The sequence below is a fragment of the Eutrigla gurnardus genome, assembly GCF_963514095.1.
Source record: "Eutrigla gurnardus genome assembly, chromosome: 10".
Lineage (NCBI taxonomy): Eukaryota > Metazoa > Chordata > Actinopteri > Perciformes > Triglidae > Eutrigla > Eutrigla gurnardus.
This window is the reverse complement of record NC_139924.1, coordinates 8179624-8202849: the sequence shown is the minus strand read 5'-3', so window position 1 is coordinate 8202849 and position 23226 is coordinate 8179624. Positions and strand designations below refer to the sequence as shown.

Here is a 23226-nt window from a genome sequence, read left to right as displayed (position 1 = left end):
ATTATTATTATTATTATTATCCATCCATCCATCCATGTATCTATCTATCTATCTATCTATCTATCTATCTATCTATCTATCTATCTATCTATCTATCTATCTATCTATCTATCTGAAACAATATGTATCTACTGCCCTCTGCTGGATGAAAGTATGATTACATATTACAGATCACAAATCTGTAAAGCCATAGGTTGTGCTATTATACACAGTGAGCTATTATACGACGTTGGACCCAAATGTGTGCTTTTAATATATATCATAATTTAACCTACTACATATTTATGAAAAACAGTCGTTTGTTTTATGGGCTTTTTATTTTTGTTTAAGGCTAGGCCTACTACTCATTACAACAATGGACAACGATGTATTCGTATAAAACACAACGTAATAGTGGGTTAAGGTTAGCAGAACTGCAGCTGTCAGGGTCGCATTTAAATTGAACGGATCACGCATCACCCCAGACTCCAGTGACCCATTTTTTAAACACACACCTGAAGGGGTCGCGTGACCCTACAGGTGCTCGCTGATATGCTTCCGGCGGATTTCTCAGCTGATTTTTGCGACTTCGCCGAAGACGTTGTGCCTTGAGGGAGGCGTGTGAGGCCATCCTGTCGTTGTTATTAATAAACCCTGATGTGACGACATTCAGCTGAAAATGTTTGACAACTCTGAGGATGGCACTGGGACAGAGAGAGGCTGGGTGGACTGGTTCCAGTGGGACGGTGAGTGGACTGGACTGGTTGTGTTGTGCATTGAGGAGCAGCTTGCAGGTGAGTCCTGTAACACACTGGTTTATGAATGGCAGGTCATAATGCTTGTTGCAATCTATTTTGTCATTTAAAAATGTAACGCAGTAACGTTTACTCACTTAACGTGTACTCAAAGTAGACATGATTTTGGCTGAGCAATAATACTTTTGGCTTAGAAACAGTACCTTGACTTTTGGTTGAGCAGCAGAAGACAATGTGAACATCGATTTCAAAGACATGAAAATTGTATGTCTGTACATCTGATCCACCAGCGAGGGGAGCTGTTGCTCCATTTCCACTTAATTTGATGGCCTTCTCTGAGTGCATTAGATTAATTCGGCTAATACAGTTTCTGTGTAAATAAATGATAAATTAACATCTGCATCCATTACCTTAGGCTGTATATGTGTATTTTTTAATGTCCATACTACATGAAACAAGTGAATTTCATGAGACGCACACAAATAGCTCAAAGAAAGAGGTCAAGGCAGTAAAGCCAGAGCTGAGAGACAGGTTGGCAAGGGGAATTTACACACCCGTGTGTGTGTGTGTGTGTGTGTGTGTGTGTGTGTGTGTGTGTGTGTGTGTGTGTGTGTGTACGCGCGTTAAGCAACAGTTCCTGGAGATCCTCCGAACCCAAAACAAACAGCCAAATCTTTGTTGCAATAACACAGATATGGTTTATGACATTGTGTTTCTGTTTGCCTCATGTGTGACCAGAAGGAACAGCAAAGCCTTAAATATGCAGCAAACTCGGGAAAACCAGGAACACTTGTAAGGAACGAGATTTCCAGCAAAATATAATTAATCCCAAGCTCTGGTTTTGTGTGCCGGGATTCCTGAGAAGTTTGATTAGAGGGAAGATGAAGTCTTGACGTTTTCAAATAAATAGAGGGAACATGTTGAGCAAGTAGCACAGAGAGGGTCAGAGATCGGGGGTGGTAAAGTGGAAAAGAGGAGAGGTCCTCTCAGTGGATTTCAGTAGAAAAATCCTTTCCAAAACTATTTATTTAACTGAGATGTCAAAAATAATTGGACTTAATGAGTACAAATCTGCTGCAGTAGAAAATTAATTCAGAAAGGGCTTTTCCTTTTTCTTTGCAATTGCCTCAGGCCTAGAGAGGAACTAGATCACCAACGCAGAAATTGCAGCGTGATGTCAGGTGTTTGGGTACTGAAGCGCAGCCAAATGCAGAGAGAGCGTCATAAGAAGCCATGTTGCCACATATTTATTTAGTGAAGCTGTTTAAAGAGGAACACACAGATATAACGCCCTATCTGCCACTCAGCAGCGTCACACTTTTTTTTTTTTTTTTTCACGTGAAATTCCCCCGAAAAGTATTTTGCCGTCAGTTTATTGGTTTCTTACATCATCGCATTTGTGGTCTTTTCCAACCAGTTAGATCTCAGGCAAATCCTTTGGTAATTTGGGGTGTGATGAAACTGATAATGAACTGAGATGATGGGTGTGCATGTTCCTTATCAGATCGTACATAATGACAGACATGTCTGTGGATGACTCACCGTCTAAACCTGAAATGCTTGAGGAATCCCAGAGGCTACCGCACAAAAGCATGTTTAAACTCATAGTAAACGACAAGCCAGATCTTCTAGATGTTCCTGCTGCGCAGAGATACTCGTGCACAGATAATGAGGTCCCTCGTGCAAAAGCTCTTTAAACTGCTTTCCTGCTTCTATGAAATAATTTCACTTGTAAATGGACAAATCGTATGCAATGATAATCATCAATGTCACTTTACTTATGTGGTGCGTGTAACACATGAACAAGAAGGATTTACTTGGCCTTGTTATGAGACTAACTAACTCGGGAGTATGTCCTCAGTGTGTTTACGTATGCTCCGTTGTGTGCACATGTACTTTTCAGGGTTTGACCCCATCCCGAGGAGGGACATCAGGTTTTGGCAAATAGTTTTGTCGGAATGCGTGTACACAACTCCTTCAGAGCAATGTCATTAAGCTAACATGTATATACAACGTTACATCCTCCATTTATGTCTGCTGACTCTCCCCTCATATAACACCATGAGTGTGTGACAAGATATCCTTGATTTGTTATGGCCTTGGAATGAATGTGTCTGTTTGTATATACATTTAAAAAATATATAGATAATACAAATACTTTATAAATAGTAGCTAATGTGTGGATGTGAGCGTCGGCGTGTGTCTTTGTACCACTAAATGTGCGGATGATCCCAGGTCTGCATATTCGCACACTGTGCTCATCCATCTGTATCCAGGCAACAGCTCATAATATTGGTCTTGTGTGTCTGATCAGAGGGATATTGATGGACCTGGAGCCTCATATCCAATGACCTCTTTCGTGTGTGTGTGTGTACATGCTCATATGTATGTGCGTATGCTTGTGTCATTGGAGTATGTGGGTTTCGGTGTGTTATGGGAAGTGTCTGTGCAAGGCTGTTTCCTGTGGCGTCTTCATCCAGTGGTTTCCATGTTTTTTACCAGCTTGCATGTCTGTTAAATCTGAATCAGGGCAATGGCACTCTCAAGATGTCCCATGAGTCTCATGTTGCTGCTGTAAATATATATTTTCATGTTCAAAGTGAAGATGAAGTAAATATTTATGCTGTTTATCACATATTTTCAAATTCTTTAAATTCTTGCTCATGATAGGTTTTTTTTCTCTCTCAAAGACAACCTCTAAGTTACAGCTTAGAGGGATGAAAAGTATCTCATTTCTTTTCAGTATTTACATCCAGCTTTTATTGTAGTACTGTAATGTCCATAGGAGACTAGTTTGTCATTAATACAGTTGTCCTTGGTTGGGTAGTTTTCCTGCAGCCATTCATGCTCAACAGCTTTCTTCTAGTTTATTATGACAACATATACATTATGTGCCATAATATATGTTTATCTTGGATTCTGCTCAGGTATAATGTAACAAAGCAATACTCGATCACAATCCTCTTACTTTAGGAATAGCCAAACATGAAAGTGTACTCGGCCATATTTACCACACCACCACTAGCGTTTTTGGCCCTGATAGTCTATTTGTACATTTAAATTGTGGCATCAGACTGATTTAGCAATATACAATCCTAACAGCCCTCGATTATCTCTAGAGGCGCTTCCATTTCCTGATATAGACTGTTAAATGAGTTTTGCGGTCGTGTCTTTGACTGTTTACTTTGTGATATTGGAGTTTTTTTTTTATTACTATCTACTGTATGAAGTTGTTGATTATATTACCATGCATCAATATACAGTAAGCACTTTAAATTGTGTGGAATTGCTCTGTGTGGAAATTATCAGATGTACATGTTAACCACTGGTACAGCCTCATAAATAAAAGACTAGAAATATGCGCATTTATATACTTCATTATTTTGAAAAGTCTGGAGGCGATGGCAGAAATTACCACACAAACATTCAGTTTTCTTTATTTGGCAGCGTCTCTAGGTGATGTGATTCTCCTGAGGAGTGTTCTAGCCGGAGTAGTGTAAACATTATGTCATGGTGATGAATGGTGTGTGTGTGTGTGTGTGTGTGTGTGTGTGTGTGTGTGTGTGTGTGTGTGTGTGTGTGTGTGTGTGTGTGTGTGTGTGTGTGTGTGTGTGTGTGTGTGTGTGTGTGTGTCCCAGATACTATGCTACATTCTCCAAGGAACGAAACCAAGGGGAGAGCTCATGCACCCTTTGGGAGCAACCATCATGTAAAAGAAAATCTGTTTTTCCCCAAAGTGTGCTCATTAAGACTTTGTTGGGCTGCTCGCCAAACGCCGGCCCAACGTCATCAGTATCTCTGCTTCCTCTTTTTTTTTTTTTTTTACAGCCGTCAGTACTGCGACAACACCACGCAACAATCCACTTCCCAAAAATGCTGGCCATCTCTATGTACACGTGCATGGATGTACTTAGCGTTTGTAACTTCCCAATATGAGCTCTGTCGGTTCAGAACCACATGTTTAGTGACTGCTCACCATGGTTTTTTTCTGTGTAATGGGGATTTGTTAACCGCTGCTTTATATTGACCAAATTTGGTAGGTCCCACCCTTGCGACGAATAAGTTGCTGTGCAAAGAGCAAAAATTAGGGAACAAGCTCGTTGCCGAGCTCATGGCGACTTTAAACACAAAACTCAACTCAACGCGAAGACCAAAGTTGTAGCCAATAGCAATACCTCAAAGTGTCCCAGCGCTCAGGATTACCACCAACAATAAGACATGCAAAACAATAAAGTTACATGCTCTTCAAATCCGCTCAGTGACGTCTATGTCAGGGTGCTTAAAACAGATATTTCTAGATGGTAAAGCATCAACTAAACAATCCGCAACACACACAGAGAGAGAGAGTTATGGGTTTGGATTGCTCTATCGGAGAAATTAGATCTGGAGGCTTTTCATACTTCTCCACGATGATGTTTTAGTTTTTTTTTTGTAATAGACAGCTGTGGTTTGGAACCCCTTTCTCCCCTTTTTTTCTCCACAACCATAGGAATCTTTCATTTGGGTTCAGATTTCCTACTTTTTAAGGGAGGAAGATGATGGGGTTCGCCGTCACGGTTCATGATAAAGCGAGTTTCCTTTTTGGCATTTTGCTGAGCCTTGTAGGAGTGCAGCAAGGTCTATGTTCAAGGCCACTGAGCTTGCGTACACCTTCTGTCTCCACGAATGTCTTCGTCAGTAAGAAGTGGTGATTGCTGGCAATTCCACTTCCTCATCTTTTTGCTGAATTTTTCTTTATTCTCAACGATAGGCGTGTCAGGAAGGGGCTCAGCACAATGAGTAAAGGAGCGTTCGTTGATAGTTGTGTGGCAGAAACCTTGCGCAGTAGTAGTAGTAGTAGCAGCAGCAGTAGTAGTAGTAGTAATAGTAGTATTATCTCGAAGTAGAAAATGGAAGTTCATTCTCGACCTTGGGATCAATAGACAAAATAATCTCAACTCGAGGTGAGGTGGACTTATCAGAGCTTTCAACCACCTCTCATGGTCTGCATCAGTAAATCAGTGGTCATGTATTTGCATAAGATCCCTACGATCTCCCCCTACACAACCACTCGATGTCATGTGACTGACGTTTCACAGTTCAATTTGCTGATGGAGAGAAGACCGGGATATGTGACCCGAGTTGAGATTAACTTCACATATACATTACATGCGTTGTATTGCATGGGTCATGGTTTTGAGTCCATTTCTGCCCTATTTTGTCCTTCTCTACTGCCTCTGTCCTCCCCTCCTCTCGTTTCCTTCCCTCTCCTCTCGTTTCCTCTCCCCCTCTCGTCTCCTCTCGGCTACGTTTCCGTGATGCTTATTTTCATAATAAGGAATTTTGCTGGTCTCTGCACTGCCAGTGTCACTGTGGTATGTATTCCTGGGAGGGAAGCCAAGGCTAAACACACATACGCCATATCCATTCCTTTCCTTTCAATAACCACACACACACACACACACACACACACACACACACACACACACACACACACACACACACCTCGCTAACCACTTCATTTTCTGCCCACCTGTACAAACACAGCAGTGTGCATATGTGCATATGTGTGTGAGCGCTTCCTCACAGAGAGGCCTATTGTCCTCCAGGCTAAGATGTGTGTGCTGTGTCATGAACTGGCTCAGCAGCCACAAGCCCACTGCTGATTTTAGCTCCGAACTAAAACACTGGACCTAAAATAACACATCCACTGACAAGAAGCAGCTGAGCTCTAATACTGCCTCCCTCAGCATCGAGGCTTTGGTGTTTCTGAGGATCGGCACCTGAATCGCCATGTCTTGAATATGTGACTCACAAAATAGCCTTTTTATTTCTGTGCTATTGAAAAGTGTGAAGTTGTGCGATGAGCTCAAAATATGAGGTATATTAGTGAGCTAAGCCAAGCTGCTCAGCATAACTTCAGACCTTCAATAACCGATTCTTTGGCCACTCAAAGGCAACGGAAACGGGCTGTAAACAGTAAATTGACATATTATCACCTTATAAAGTTGACGTGGAAGATGTGTTTGCAAAACAGTAGTTTATTTACACACCCAGCAGATATTTAGCAAAATCAGTATGTGTTTGGCCACCTCATGAATTTGAATCTAAAATTCACTCTTATTCTAACTCCTGTCTTGGCTCCATGAAGAAGAATATCTGCTTAAAAGCTTTGAAATGCCTGCAGTCGTTTGATCTCTTCGCCGACAGACAGTTTTGATGGCTGAATATAACTGTTACCAATATGGTTTCAAACACTTACTTTAAAAATACTCCAATCACTATTAGTATACTATTAATATTAGTCCTCACTAAGCCTCTGTCTATACTACTATAACCTCCAGGGAAAAGTCCCCTGCACTACAGTCTAGTCATTCTAATTCAAATGCAGCCTTTTCATCACACACTGATACAAATATTCCCACATTGTCCGCTTTAAAACCAAACTAGGCCTGTCCTTGGGTCTGTAGCCTTTAACACAGAAAGCTGTTCTTATTCTCATGTGCAGGTCACACATCTGTTCTTAATAAACACCCTGACGCAGTCCAATTTTTTTTCATAGCCTACCATATTAAGAAAAGGACATCAGAAAAAAACAGGAAGTGTGAAGTCTAAAAGGAGAAGCATGTACCGAGGGTGAGCATGAACAGGAAGCATGCAGTGGACATGTATGGGCCAGCCAGTTGTGAAAGATGTGCTTTAATAACACAAACAGATGTGAAACTGTCTAAAGGGACTTTCTTCTCCTGCTCAACGGCCTGATGCAACTGATCAGAACAGAGCAACGGTTTAGAAGACATATGTGTTGTAATATGGGCCTCAATGTGGTTCTCAAACTGAGGGTTGGTTTTTGTTTGTTTGTTTTGTTTGGGGGGGGGGGGTGCAACAGGGTTGGCACGCTTGACCAGGAGGGAAATGTGGAATAGATCTAAAGTTGTATGAATTGGGAACAATAACTCAGCAAGAGTGCATTCACTACAGCAAGTTTATCAAGATGTGGGTTCGCAAAATGTTCTCAGACCGTATACAAGGAAATGTAAAGCACAAGAATGTTTGACAGGGAAGAAAAAAACAAAAAAAAACAAAAGTAATGCTCGTAAAATAAAACAAGTCAGTCAAACAAAATGACTTAACGTATGCTGCTCCCAGGTTTACGGTCATCGTTATGGAATGCTTTTGTTTTTCTACAAAGTTTAAACTTGCATTTACACAGAAACTCAGAAACATGGTGTTCTTCATGATGTCGTCATATTAAACATGCCGTTCGTAATGGTCTATAAACATAGGTTCATTGGAGCGGGGCACGCTTATTTTATGCCTGTAAACTCTGAGGCTTCATGCTCTGGAGAATGTAATAGCATCTAAAGAAGCATTGGGTAATGATTGTTGAATAGATTTGTGTAAATCAGAACAGTATGATCATATAGCTTTACAGAAAACAAGTTGTACATTGTGTTTTTTATGTCTGAACAACATGGGAGCTGTTCCTGCTGTTGGAGCAGTTTGTACATACTCCTCTAGATTCACTTCTTGTTTTGTAAAATAGGAAGAGCACCGTAATTACATTAAATTATACACTTAAAAGCTATACTTGTGGATCAGTACATGTTTATTGATAGGCAATGTTTTGTTCGCCTTGATTAGATCATGTTAGTCTTCATGTACGACTTAAATGCACAGCACGGGGCAGCATTAGATGTTTTCTTTTTCAATAAGAAAAAAGGAAAAAAAAGACACTCTTATTTGAAATGTGGCAAGCTTCCCCCGAGGCATTTCTGGGAGTAGTGGGGGTTTTCAAGACACATTAGAAGCTCAATGAAAGGTTTTCCTGTGAATCGGAAACAGAGAACTTTGTCATGAACTCCTTCAGGTCGACCGCCGGTGCCAAATCACAGCGGCCAGCGAAAGTAAAAGTGGAGAGAGGAAGAGTGGAGTGAAAGGAAAAGAGAAGTGGTCAGGAGGGCTTGGAGGGGGGAGTTCAGGGAAATTTTCCTCGCAGAGTTTACCAGCTCCTCTCCCCCGTCCTCCCCCTCCTCCTCCTCCTCCTCCTCCTCCTCCGCCCTCTCCCCCTGTTCCCTGCGTTTGCGTCACACCACTTGGGCTGGCGCAGGAGTGAAGTCGGAGGAAGAGCAGGCCGGAGGAGGAGTTGATTGAGTTCTGTAGCAGAGGAATGTGGCAGAGAGAGGGAACATGGCTATAAAAGGAGAGCACTTCCATGCAGTTGCTGTGATGTCACGACTCAAATATTTCCTCTTTCCTTCCCTGCCAGGACTGACTTACTGACGCTGCTATTTCTTAATTTCTCTCGGCCTCTCCTCCTCTTCTTGCAAAATACGTAAATATGTAGGTTAGAAGTAGGAGTAGTTTCTGCTTTGGTGCACGGCTTGGTAAGCATATAAGCTTTAAGCACAGGAGTACCATATATCATATATTACCTTCAGCTTTGTCCTTTGATAAGAAACTTAGTAATCTCTCATTTATTGTATTTACTGATTTGATGTTCTGTGAGTGAAGAAAACTTCCCTCTGGATGCTAGTCATCAGAATGTATAATAAGAATAAGAATGTATGACTTGCCTCTCCTTGAATAGTGCTGTAGAGTTACACCTTTTCTTCCGGGCCCATTTATTTTATGGCAAGGGTTCTTAACCTTTTTGTAACTCAAGTTCCACTTCTGATTGTTAGAATAATTCCGATGACCACCTTCCTGTGTTGACCAAAACCTGTCACAGATTTTGTGACACTGCATCCTAGGGAATGTTAGCTAGCCAACAATGGCGAAACACATTCAGTAACTGGTCATTGAATTCATGCTTTGTTTGGGTTACTATGTTTTAGTTTTTTTCTTTCATCTAAATTCTCCATTACGTTTAGGAATAAAAATAACTAGCTTCTGTAAATGATAAAAAATAAAAAATAAAATTATTTAATCTAAGCATTTAGCAGTACCTCTACAGACCACTAGTCGGCACTCTGAGGCTCTCAGACAGTGGTTGAGAAAAGCTGTTTTAAGGTGCATTCAACTAAAGGTAGTGACCTAGTTGGCAAAGGAGAAGTTACATAAGGTACTCCATCACTCCTCGAATGGTTGACGAAGGTTTGAGGTTGAAAGATTACTCAACCATAATGCTTAATCCGAGGGTTATGACTAAAAGGGAGGGAGGGAGGGAGAAGTGAAAAAAAAAAAGGAAAAAAAAGAATCAAGGCTGAAACCTGACTGGCCTTGTACACACAAGAACATGCACCGACACACACAGGCACATTTTGCAGATAGGATTGTGACCATGCGTGTTGTTTCCAGATGATTTATCCAATCTTTACTGCTGATTGCTTCAGGTTGAATAGTTCCAACACAACTGGCCTGACCAGCAACAACTTTGACAGCAGATTGCTGACAGAAACTCCTTCATTTACCCGTTGATAAGAACAAATGGACACAATTTTTCCCCCCGAACTCCAGGATGTTGAAGTTCCATCCTTATCTGCTATTTCTTGCGCTTTTAATCCCTCTAAAGACTCACAAAACTGGTAGTCCCCAGTTCACCCGTCTGGGAGAGTTGGCCGCCGTGATGTTGCGTGCAGTCGGTGAATAAATGCTATGAGCTAAGTTCCTGTGTCTCGCCACAAAGTTAGCGACAACTGAAGGTGGTCTGACCTGAACCTGCGATTCTTTTTCAAGTGACAAGCCACACATCTGACTGATGATTTCTTTTATCATTCTGCAACATTAAGTTTCCAACAAGTCATTGTTAGAACTGTAATGGTATTATTAAGTACTAGTATAGGTACTCATGTAAGTACTCATTCTATTGCTTGGTCTGGTTTCGGTGCAACCCTCTTTTTTTTTGTTTTTGTTTAAACGGTTAACTCATCTTCGACCTGCTCCCGCCTTGCAGCAGAACAAACTCACTGCTCTGTTTTTTTTGTGAGCTGTTGTGACGTGCGGTCGTGCGCCGATGCCTGTTTTGTCCTTTTGTAACTGTTGCTTAACTTTCTTTGGATAAGAGCTTTTCTCAGTCTCTTTCTCACCTTTAGACTGCCTATCTAATTGCTTTAATAGATCTCCACCCAGGTTTGACCTTTGTCTCCAAGGTGTGTGTGTGTGTGTGTTTTACCTGTCATGTGGGGACATAAATCTGACTGCAGTCACATTGTGGGGACTCACCTTCTTTTTTGGGGGGGTTGGGACAATTGCACGCCCCCAAAACGGCCATTTAGAGTGAATACTTGGTTTAAAGTTAGGTGTGTGTGTGTGTGTGTGTGTGTGTGTGTGTGTGTGTGTGCGTGTGCGTGTGCGTGTGCGTGTGCGTGTGCGTGTGCGTGTGCGTGTGCGCGTGTGCGTGTGCGTGTGCGTGTGCGTGTGTGTGTGTGCGCCCTCAGGATCAGGTGACTTGGGTAAAGAGAGTTTTGACAGCAGCAGCTTTGTGGTTGATCATTAACCGTTCCCCAGAAGGCGGTGGTGATGTCAGGCCTCTGTTAAGAGAATGACTTGTCAGAGGGGTTGAATAACGAGCTCAGGGTAATGTGAAGCAAAAACGATCAAAAGATAGGGTAACTCAAAGGAATGCTTCACATAATTGCCATGAGTTTCATTTGGATGTTGATTAGTTAGTTGCAGTCCGTGTTCGGCTCACCGTGCAACTGTCCGGCGTTTTGTCTCGTCAGAGCTGTAGAGTTTGGTAAACTTTAACCAGTCTGGTCTAATAGAACCGCCTGGGGAGTTAATATTTGTGAACACACAAACTCACACTGATCCCTTCTTTTTGTCTTTGCTGTTTACACGTTGTGGTCATTGTCCATTGCCATGGCAACACATCCTGCAATTGGTTGGAAGGGGAGCAAGAAACAAAGCACAGAAGTGGCCTTGGCTGAGGTTTATTGAATGTCAAAAATCCAGTGAACAAACCTGTGCATGGAAAGGCTATACTTATGCAGCTCAACCAGTATGATCTGGAATACTCAACACAAATGCGTTACTTTAAACCCAAAGAGATGGATTTTTGTGTGATATGTGATCCCGTGATTTTTTGCCTGATCTTATCATCATGAAAATCCAGTTGCTGTTAAACAAAAGACTGTTTTGAGGGAGAATTTCTGATTGCAGGACACATCTGTATATGAATGTTGGTCCACATAGCACAGTAAACATGTGTGACATTCAAATGACTGAAAGTACCCCGTTTGGGTCTTTGTGTTCAACAAAAGAAAATACAAAATTGTCTCTTTAATTGTTCATGTAGTTTGTGTTCACAATGAGTAATTACACTCAAACCAAGTGTCCTTCATTGTGCCTTCTGGTGTTTTCCATCCTCTATAAAAACATTAAGCAAATAAAGATCTGATCATGAGTTGAGAATGTGACTCAATAATGTTATCCTATTTTATTTTTAATTCAAGGCTTCAGATGAGGTGGAATTGGTTGCTGTGGCATTTTAAAACTATGATCACTAAAGTTAAAGTTTTGTTGTTACTTTAGAAAGTAACTCATTTTAGTTTAAATCTTGTCACTCCCAGAATATTTTTGGAATATCTGGCACTTTCTTCTTGACATTACGGTTGTTACCGAGTGAACTGTGCTAATTGCAGTATGTAAGGGGGGTTTGGCAGTATACAAATTGCGGAACGTTGCTTATTTTTGCGTGTCACATATCCATTATCACACAGCCCTGTTGTTGGGCCGCCACATGTGCTAGTGTAGCAGTGGAGCGACGCCCATGATGGTGTTGAAACCAGCCCAAATGAATCAGACCCAACAGGCAAAAACACAAGGTTATGCAAACAGCTGAGGTGTAAAAAAAAAAAAGGCCTCTGTAATGTTTGTAATGCTACACAATAAGGGAGAGCAGCTCCAGTGTAGCCATTGTAAATAAAAACTTCCTCTACCCATTGTTTAGGCTCTGAAGTTCCTCCAGGGTCCTGTTTATCTCAACAAACTGCACTACCCAGACCTGCCAACGTTACTCTAAATGTCTGTTGCAAATCATTATCTGCTTACAATTACAAACAAGATGCATGCCTTCACTAAACGGCAAAATAGTCATCATGGTTAGCAAAGATAGGCCATTGTTTGACAAGTTCTGAATGTAACTCGTGTAAAATGTCTCTGACACATTTAAGACCAATGCAACAACGCAGCTTTCAATAGGGCCCTTTGTCTGTTTCTCAGACACCCCTACTGTGACAAATGTGTTGTCCTTTTTCCAGATTGCTGCCTTGCTGAACAGAATCCAGTGCGGTATGGTGGCGCATTGGTTTACACAAGATGGGAGTGGAAAGTTGAGCTTTTTACGAACTTCTGCTTAAGTCATAATCACCCCCCCCCCCCCCCACCCCAGATCACAATTACTTGATGAACTTAGTTCTGGGTTGCAAGGATGCTGTTCAACAGGAATGTGGATCAGTGACGACGTTAAGCTGAGGTCCAGTTACTGGTACAGATGGCAGATTTCCTTTTGTATATTTGATCCAGAACTGACTTTCTTTTGGCATCTCGGACATTTAACCCATTGCTGGCTGCACTGACTGATTCTGCCATTCTTGCACCATTCTGCTGTGTCTTTGCGACCTACTGGATCTTCTCCCCTGGGGGTTGAAGTGCTACGTGATGATGTGTGTATACGTGCCACCGTTCTTGAGGTTATCCAAATGCTGTATACACAACAAACACTCTGTCACGAAACAGAAGAGAGAGAGAAACAAAGGCTCAGAGTTCCACATGAAGTGTGTTTATAACCTGAATTAGAACAGAATAGGTTTAAAAAAATTTAAGATTTGTATGCATTTAAGAGGTTCCACTTCATATCACATTTGATGCATGTCTGTAAATAAAAAATACTTATTATCTCTTATCTCATATTTCAGATTTTTTGACTGTCACATAGTATTACTATTATTATTACTAGAAACTATTAAAATGGCACCTTGAATTGATGGGTGTTTTGTCATAAGCCCATAGTATATATTTTGTCCTGATCTATTATTTACTTCAGGCACAATCAGTTTAGTTAAGATAATTTGTCTTCAGCCACAAATGATACATTTGAAAATTATTCTTTTTCATGCATTTCATTTATTGTTTACAACTTAGGGCTAATATTGTTGACAAGGTTGTATCAACACTTAAATTAAGTTGCATGTTAGTATTAAAACTTCCCACCTTCAAGGCAAAGTAACCGTACCTTCATTTTTACCCTTACATTTCCCCTCACACCTCTAAATGGTACTATGGGTCAGTGAGTTGCTAAACTGTATATGTGAAGATGTTAGAATGTAGGTGAGGAATTCTCTCTGGAGTAAAAAACAACAGCATACATTCATTTCTTTATTCAGAAATTTATTTTGTCCCTTTCAGGCAATTAAAAATATAATCTTTTTCGCTCCTTTTTCTCACATTGGCATTTCACAGACATTGAAATATTTCTCCATAAATAAAGTACAAAATACATTTTTGTTTTCTTTAAACACAAATAAATATCATAATAAATATATTAGTTTAAGTTAAACAACACAAGGCAACCAATAACCAAAAGGAATACTGTGGTGTGAAAGTCCCTGAACCAGGTTGTCAAACAAACAGGGGACAATAAAAGATGGGGTCAAATTTACAAACTAGCAAAGATAACAGAATGTGTTACAGAATTTTAAGTGTATCAGGATGCAGAGATTTTATATCTAAACTCCCTGACGTAGGTTTATGTCTTTTGTTAGCACACTTTGATCTTTCAGCATTCTGCAACTTTGACATGCTTTCACCCCAGGTCTTAGGAAAATGACATGGCTACACACACACACACACACACACACGCACACACGCACACACGCACACACGTACACACGTACACACACACACACACACACACACACACACACACACACACACGCACACACGCACACAGAGCAGAGTGAAGTATGAAGCTTTGGTTGAATGCTACTGGGAGATTTGACAGTTTCTCCCATTTGGATTAGCTGTAAAGTGCATATCACAGATAAAATGGCATCAATGACACATGTCAGGTCTCACTGATTTTTAAGGCTACTGAATCAAACATACTGTTCGTGGCACCAAGGGTAATTAGCCAATGAGTCAGGGAGAATCTTTAAGGCACAGAAATGAGTGATTATCACTAAAGATAAGCCATTTTTGATCACTACAGATTTACAGTTAGTACAAACCAGACTATTTCCTGGTGCTGGCAGGACCTGCAGAGGAGTTATTTTGTATTAATGGAAGACCACATACAAAGGTCTAATAGGCTACACAATAGTCTTAAGTATAAAAATAGAGTCTAACATTCGGGTACTAAAATCATCTCGGCATTTGTAATTTTTCCAAGATGAGTTCCATTTAACAAACATAAATTAAGAACTTTAAGTGTTGCTGTGTCAAAGGTTGACTTGTCCTGATCAGTTCTGGTTCTGGAGAGAAGTCCACAGTGAACAAGGTGTCAGTTTTCTTCTCTTCACGTCCCTTTTGGATCCGTTCAGTCGGACAGGGACAGGCGTTCAAACACAGTGAGCCGTTTGGTGGCCGCGTCGAATGTCGGAGACTCGGTTCCACTGGAACCTCCGCTGCTGCTGCTGCTGCTGTAGCTGTCCTCCAGGGAGTCCTCGGAGGAGAAACGCTGGAGTCCAGCCGGCTTCGAGAACCCTCCGTGGCCTCCGGGACCAGGATACAGCATGCTGCTGTCTTGGTGGTGCCCGTCCTCCATGTTGGCAAAGACTTTGCTGTTGTTGCTGTTAAAGTTATTTCCATGGCCACACACACAGCGTGAGGCCTTTGGCTCCAGGATGAGAGGAATATTGTGGATGTCTCCCGTGCTGGCGCGGGTCTGATGGTTGCCAAACTGGAATGCCGCCGCCTCCCGCTGCAGGGAGTCGCCAAACACTGGGGAGAGGAGATCTGCCGGAGGTGGAGAAACGGAGGGAGCGCGGCTGAAGGCCAGGTTGGGATCATTGAAGGATGAAGGGAATGATGGCGGCGGTGAGCAGCGTGAAGATCCCAGGAACCCGGCGAAGCTGACGCTCTGGCGCAGCTGGTGGCGTGGATTCTGACCACCGGGGATCGGTTGCTGCTGATTCTGGAATTTGGAAGATGTCAATGGACCTGCGCTGATTTTGTCCTCGTGGATGAAGTGGCAGCGTGAGCCGTAGGGGCAGTAGCCAAAGTTGTAGAAGGTTCTGCAGGGCTCCGTCTTGTACTTAGGGTGGCGGAACAGTCCACGCAGCTCCGCCTCGCCATGGGCAAACTGACACTTACTGCCATACTTGCAGCTGCCAGTCTCCTGGAAACCACGGCACAGCTCCGTCTTGTAACGATTAGGGGCCACCATTGGTTGAACCTGGGGTGGGAGGGTGGATGAGGGAGGGAAGCCAGGCGGCGGAGCTACGGTTGTAGCAGAGGGGAAAACATCCAGGTTCTTCAGCTGGCCGAAGGAGGTGAGCAGGCTGCTGCTGGACTCGGTCAGGCTCATGGAGCGGTCGGGCCTGAAGGGGGCATGCTTCGGTTTGGAGACGGGGCCCTGGCCCCAAATGTTGGATGACCAGAAAGGGCTGCCGTTGTCGTCGTTGTTAACATGCTCGGTGCTCAAGCTGTTGCTTGAGGAGGCAGGAGGAGAGGGGGGAGTGAAGAAGGAGGCTGACCGGTTCAACCGATTCTGCCCCGGGCCTTTGAGTTGACACTGTTTTGTGAGCAAGGCATCCTCCAGGGCCAGGTTCATAAAGTTCTGTTACAGAGGGTTGACATAGTTAATATACAGACCTCGATACTCATTTCAAAGCAATATACTCTATGTTCAATATACATCATCATTTTCTTCTATAAAACCTACTTGCTACAACAAAACTGTATTTTAAGTTTCAAGACTTTTATTCTGCAAAAGACAACTATTCAAGAAAAGGTCTTTTATTGTGAGAAAAAAATTATACAAAAATGCCAAAACAAAGAACAGAAAAGAAAAAACACTTCTAAACTATTATCTGGCATTTTCATACGATCACAAAATACCAAATTAAATGTAAATTTTTCTAATCCTCATGAATATTCTGTTAGAGGATGTTCGGATTGAAGAAACAAACAACTCGGGGCTAACTGTCTTCCTTATCTCATTATCTCTTTAAACTGAAGAATTCCTCTGTGGCCAAACTTTGTAAAAACAAAATTCACTGTCAAATCAGTGATTCGGAGAGGAATAAAAATGAGCAGGAATAAAGAAAATAAACAAAACACTTTGGGAGAGGAGTTCCAGAGCTCAGCCACTCCAACTTTATGAAGCTTTTTTTTTTTTTTTTCTTTCTTTTTTCTTTCCAAAACAAAATGAAGTCTCACCTTTGTGAAGATGTCGTCGAGCATTTCGGACATGCTGTACCTCTTTGGCCAAAAAGAAGAAGATTCAGCTCTGATCCACGGTTGACTGTTAGAAACCTGTGTCCAGACTTAAGTCAAGTTAGATTTGTGCACTGTTTCCTGGCCTTTTTATCTGCCTTAGAAATCCCTCCCCCCGAGCTTGGGAGGAGTTTCCACTTGCTATGTTCCCGGATGACCCTCCCTCCGCCTCGGATTTCATAGTGAGCTCAGAGAAGGGCGGGTAGTTAAACAACAACAACACAAAAAAAGAGAGAGAGAAAGAAAACTGTGTATTTTTAGTTGGCTGTGTGAAATGCTTGAGTTTCATAGGCATGTGAAAGCAAAGTGGCTTATTTGCATATAGCTCTCATGCACGTTCCCCATCTTAGCCCGTAGCACACCGTTGCTTTCCTGCTTTTACTCTTTCTTTTGTACACATTCATTCTGAGGTTTTCTGCAGAGTGATACGTCAGTCGAGCTGAAGGATCTGTCTGAATGTTTAAACCTGTACGCAGATCGTTTTCATCCCACATTAACAAGTAAAGCAGATTTCTATAGTAAAACGCCCCAAACACGTACACAGGCACCATTTCAGAATATACATTCCTATGACTAATGGTTTTCAGGAAGTGTACTAAATCGTCCTGTCTCACAGAGAGGAGAGAATATATCACTGAGCCTTATTGTTTACCAGAATTCAAAGGGTTACATTTCCCGTTCTTTAGTTTCTGTTGTGATTGCAACAGGGCTCCGATATTCCACCAGATTGCTGGAAGAGTCCACCAGTTATCAGAATTCAACAAAGTGGAATATTGATTAGTAGAAGTCAGAAACCTTTGGGCTGAAAAACGAGATAGAAGTGAGTAAAAAATAAACATCGGGGGGCCAAGTAATCGAAACAGAATCAACCTGAACGCTGGACTCTCACCTGCTCTACGTACATTAGAAATGACACCTTTTCTTCCATCCTTCTAGCACTCTTTTGAGCGTAGTATCATGTTTTTTTTTCATATGATTTTGACATTTAACGATACCGGGGGCCATATAGTCGTCAAACTTTTTAAACCGCAGCGGAACTCATTCTTGATTTGATCAAATTAACTCCACAAGCAAACCCACAGATGTCATTACCAGATTATTAGTGGCTTTGTCTTTCTTCTTCTGGTTTCTATGGCGAGTGTTGCGACACTCGTTTTGTTTGTCTTCCATAGGAATTCAGAGGAGCGCAACAGCTGTCCCCCTCCCCCCTCCCCTCAGAAGAATGTATTACAGTAACATAATGTGCGTTATGTGATCCTGTGTTATTTCGTGGGGTCCTACTGTACACACACACAAGGGTTATTTCCTTGACACGCACATTACAAGGGCTGCATTCACACAGTGCCACCGGACTTCAATTCTTTGAATGTCATGCCCCTCTTTTCTTGTAGCATATAAATGTACTTATAGCAGATTTAATCAATTGTACAGCTTCTAATAGCTTATCTGTGCAGAACTGTGTCACTGGCTCATGACCAAGCCTCCGTTGCTGTGTTTATTGGCGATTCATAAATGAAATAGGAAAGGTTGAATGATAAGAGATTATTTCGATTGTTTCCAGTGAGATAAAAGGAGGGGAAATGGGAGTGAAGCAGATGGATTAGTAGTCTCATGAACTGGTGAAGTGACTAAATGCATTTTCTGATGCATGTTATCACATCTGTCGGCCTGTGTTTTCTTTCTGTATAATCGTCGTCCACTAATTGGGAGACTGCGTTCGGCACTGCTGCTGCATGTGTCACCCACTCGCATGAGTCACAGTCCGTCCTGGCAATGACGGTGCATACGTGCTAATAAAAGTTGTGTAAGTGTAGAAAAGTCGAGTGCTCACGCTCGACAGAAGACAGGTGCCCTCAGAAACCACGACGGATTCAACCCGAGACCAAAATACAAACTCACACTGCGTAGGAAGGCGTGGAGAAGAGCTACAGCGATGACTTAAAGTTAAACCAAAATGTTATTTGTCTATTAAAATGAAGTTATGAAATTTTGCTTTAGGTCCTGTAAATGTGATCCAGCCGTTGTGGCCATAAGGCCCATAATGCAAGAAGGAATAAATAATTTGGTGTACAATGCATTCTTTGATAAAATAAATGTCAAAATGTGGGGGAGAGGAAGTTTTAACTGACAGTAGTTTAAAAGTATTTCAAGTGACAATGTCACAATATGGGACGTTAATATGGTATTGATTGATATAAATGATACTCAAAAAAGGAAATATTGATATAATTTGAATGATACTGTATGATTATACTGTGTCAATAATTCAGCACCTCTTTAATCAATTTACATATACAGTTCTTGTTACTTTCCCTATACTTGTATTTTTTATGTAATTAAAAAGATACAAAACACATGATAAACATTGCTGAAGATTATTTTTTTAATGTAACGTTATTATTATTGAGATGATGTATCGACAGCCTTATACCGCAAATACTTCAGTAAAAGTAAACATTAGGAGTAAAATATGCTTGTATAATGCTCTTAATGCTCTAGGTGGTTCTTCTTCACATACTCAAGTAATGATTCATACTTTATATTTTTTTATGTAAAATACATCCACACATATCAAACATCTCTACCGGGCCAAAGAGACAACGCCACAAAAATGGAAGCCCCAAAGTGAAGCAATAGAATATTAAAATGAAGTAAAACACCAAATTAAATTTCTATTAAGTGACTTCCCGTTTCGAGAAACGGCGAGACACGAGATAACCGTATATTTTTACTATATGTTCTCACTGTACTTTTTCTACAGTGCAACATGCGTATCCGTGTCACTAGTTAGTGGCGTACATTTAAATACCCACTTCTTTCTGCAACAATGAGACTCACAGTTGTGCTTGTGTTTGAAACGTATATGTATACATTCCTGTGATCTATAATTATTATAAATACATTAATTCTTTAAAAGATGCTCGATCGTGAAGATTTTGGAAGCTTCTAGTGGGAATTACATACAGTCACGACGGACAGGCCAACCGAAGCCAAGCAGGCCTCTCATGTTCAGCTATTAATAACTGCAGTGAGATATAATTCACTTACCAAACTATAAATCTGACAGCATTACATACTTTGGAAAGTGTATTCTGAGGGAGTCTGACTGTGTTTTCCTCACCAGAATGCCAGTAAACTGAGAGGTAAGGGGAGCAGATGGCTGCGGTGGCATGTGTTTGTAGTATGTGTTTTGTGTTGTGGATACCTCGCTCTACTTGTTTCTGTTCTGTCTCTTACATCAGTTGCATGGAAAGTCACTAACAGGGAGGGGCACTCGATCCCTCACACACATGTACATACTCATACAAGCGCAAGCTTAAAGGAGCATTCTTGCTGACAGTGGCTTCCAGGTTGTGTCGTTTTTTTTTCTTTTTCTTTTTTTTCCCGTAGTGACTAAGTGAAAGAGTACTCATTGCCAGGTTTTCCACTGGGGTTTTTTCTTCTGCGACATGCCAGCGTACATGTAGATTTCTAACATGCATGGACTTGATCGCACAGCGCCGCGTCAGACATGTTATACAAGAGAGTATAGGTATGAGTAGGACTGTGAGAAAATGTGTAACATGAGAAAAGGAGGCGATACAAGCTTGAAAAAGTCCTAATCATATATTTCCAGTTATTGAAACCCACAAGTGTTTTATCATGTAGATGTATAGGAACAGCGTAGTAAAGGGAGACCATTTGTCAGCTGGAAAACCCCGGCTTCAGAGCCCTTAACAGTGACCATTCACTACGGTTAATTTAATTTGCTAACCCAAGTTCCCTCTCATCACATGAACCTTAATATGACAATCTTGTTATCCCATAGCATAAAATCGACACATTTGTCTCGCTGGGACATCTTCCGATAGAGGGATGCTCCTTTAATGTGTGGCATGAAAATAAAATGCTATATTGTGTTTAAAAAAAAAACAAACAGATGACTTTATGTATGCAGAGAAAGGGAACTAACAACATGTCTTTATAGTAAGTGTCAAACATACAGAGAAGAAGGAGCTGCCGCAGGTCAGACAGAACACACCCCACATCCCTATGCTCACATGGCGTCATGTACTGTGACTGTGTAATGTCACTAAGCTGTATAGATGGATCATTAACTAGGCCAGTGTTTACCCTTATCAACCACGTAGCATCTGCTTTTTACTTGTAATTCAATCTGGAGACGAGATCAGTGCTTGAACACATTTAGACTCGGTACAATCTCTCCTGTGCAGCTTTTAGAAACCTGACTTCACTGTGTGTTGTGGTGCCACTGTCCAAAACTGAGTGAATTTCTCCTGAACTCCACCATGTGAATATTTAACTTTTAAAATGACACTGAGGATTATTTGTGTTAGCTGTGCTGGTGTATATTCACAGAGACAGCTACTGCTATTGTGTGCCAATAGGAGGGACACAAGGGGATTTTCTTAGGAGTCTGACTCACCCTGGATTGCTGTAAACTGCTAAGTCATCATCATGAGGTGTGTGGTGACCACCAGGTGAGGTCAAGACATGCTGCTAAGGTTTCTTTTATGCTGAAACTAAATAGATGATGATATCAATGCCTGTATATTCAAGATAAGATGTGTTTTTTTTAACGATTTCATTTCCTGTATCCCTCTCTCTCTCTCGGAGGCCCAGTTTCACTTAAAGCCCCTCGTGGATACGTTGTGACCAGCCTGTGCCTTCCAATAAGTGATACTTTGCAAATATTTAACCCTGCCCTCCATAAGATCGCTATGGTGACATGCCAAACATTGCACACATAAGCGGGCACCGGTTCGGCGGTTACTCGGCAACAGCCGCGGAGCAGATTTGCGGAGCTAACCAAGCTGCCCGTGCCTCTGAATTTATCAGGTGATTCATGGGGAGAGGAGAGGAAGATGGAAGGAGAGGAGAGATGGGAGCATGAGGAGGGGGAAGAGAAACTGAGTCAGGGGTTTAAGTTGGTCAAGGAGGTGTTGACATTATGGCGAGGGGGGGAAAGTACCTGCCTTTTCCAAATACATACGGTATATTTAAAGAGGCAGGTCCCCGTCTTTACCCTATATATTATGTTGTAGATAAGGCCGTTTCCGCGCCGGATAATTTGATAGGGACTGTGGACTTTGGAAACCATGCACTGAGCACACGCCACACCACAGAGCACTGCGAACGTGCAAACACATGCGTTACCATGAGGGTCATTTGACTTGACAGAACTAGTCCTCATCCAACAAACAACTCTGAGAGGACAGGATTTCAGTCGCAGTGTAAACAGCCATGCTTTCAAGCAGGAGGTGCTGCGCCTACATTAGAAACTGACAAACCAGGATAAAGCAATAAAGATATTCTTCGCCATGTCGGAGTATAGTAATGGTGCTAGAGACTAGAGAAATCTCCACATGTTGTAACAGTTTCCTTTTTTCTGTGTTTACATCAGTCCATACGCAGAGAAATCACGAGCGCCATTACCAGTAATCTAGCAGGTTAAAATGGATGATGACTGGTCTGAATTTTTTGCGCATGTGTCAGCATTTAGGAGCAACAAAGAAAACACTAAACAGTCATTTGGCAATCCTAGTCTGGTGTTTTCCTTTGACTATTTCCTGGTCCTTTTTTTTCCTTCTCTCTTCTACTTTGCACATTCATCTCAATTTGGTTTCGGTTGCTTTCTTTTCTAATTTAGTTTCCTCGACTTAATCATCAATAATTGTATTATTTCAAAATTGTGAGGAATGTGGGGTTCTGAAACCAGCAGTGGCTTGATTAGTGGAGTACATTGATTATACTGATGAGAAGCAGTGTGTGATTCTTTATTCCTCCTCTCTATTGTTTCATTCCATTTCTCTAATTTGTCCTTGTTTTGCAGTAAAAACGCAGTGAACGTGACCCGTCAGAGGTCACCTTCAGTTTTGGCTCAGACTTTTCCACACTGAGGGCAGCTGTTCTGAGGAGGTTAGAGTGTGAACTAAGGGGGTTAAAGACGTATACAGCACAAAGGTGTAGCCTGTGGCACGCATCAGCATGACACCGGACTGGTTGGACTCGTTTCCACAGTGTTTCGTTTCAAGGCGGGATGCAGCTTAACGCTAAGAAGCAATAGTCAAAGAAGTGATCAGTGTGAAAAACACACTTCGTACGCCGCATACAGAAAGTCAATTTGGCCTTG

General features: G+C 41.7%; 1 protein-coding gene and 1 long non-coding RNA gene across 2 annotated transcripts in view; one reads left to right on the top strand and one right to left on the bottom strand.

Annotated features, from left to right (window-relative positions):
- Positions 1–23226, top strand: part of LOC311020381 — a 134612-nt gene that overhangs the window by 72191 nt on the left and 39195 nt on the right. The window lies entirely within an intron of this gene.
- On the bottom strand, positions 14017–17169 carry LOC311019904 (uncharacterized protein). Its single transcript, XM_084019556.1, has 2 exons — positions 17037–17169; positions 14017–16434 (listed from the first exon to the last, which is right to left on the bottom strand). Exons 1-2 carry the CDS (start codon positions 17067–17069, stop codon positions 15193–15195), a joined length of 1275 nt encoding a protein of 424 aa, XP_083875682.1. The 5' UTR covers positions 17070–17169; the 3' UTR covers positions 14017–15192.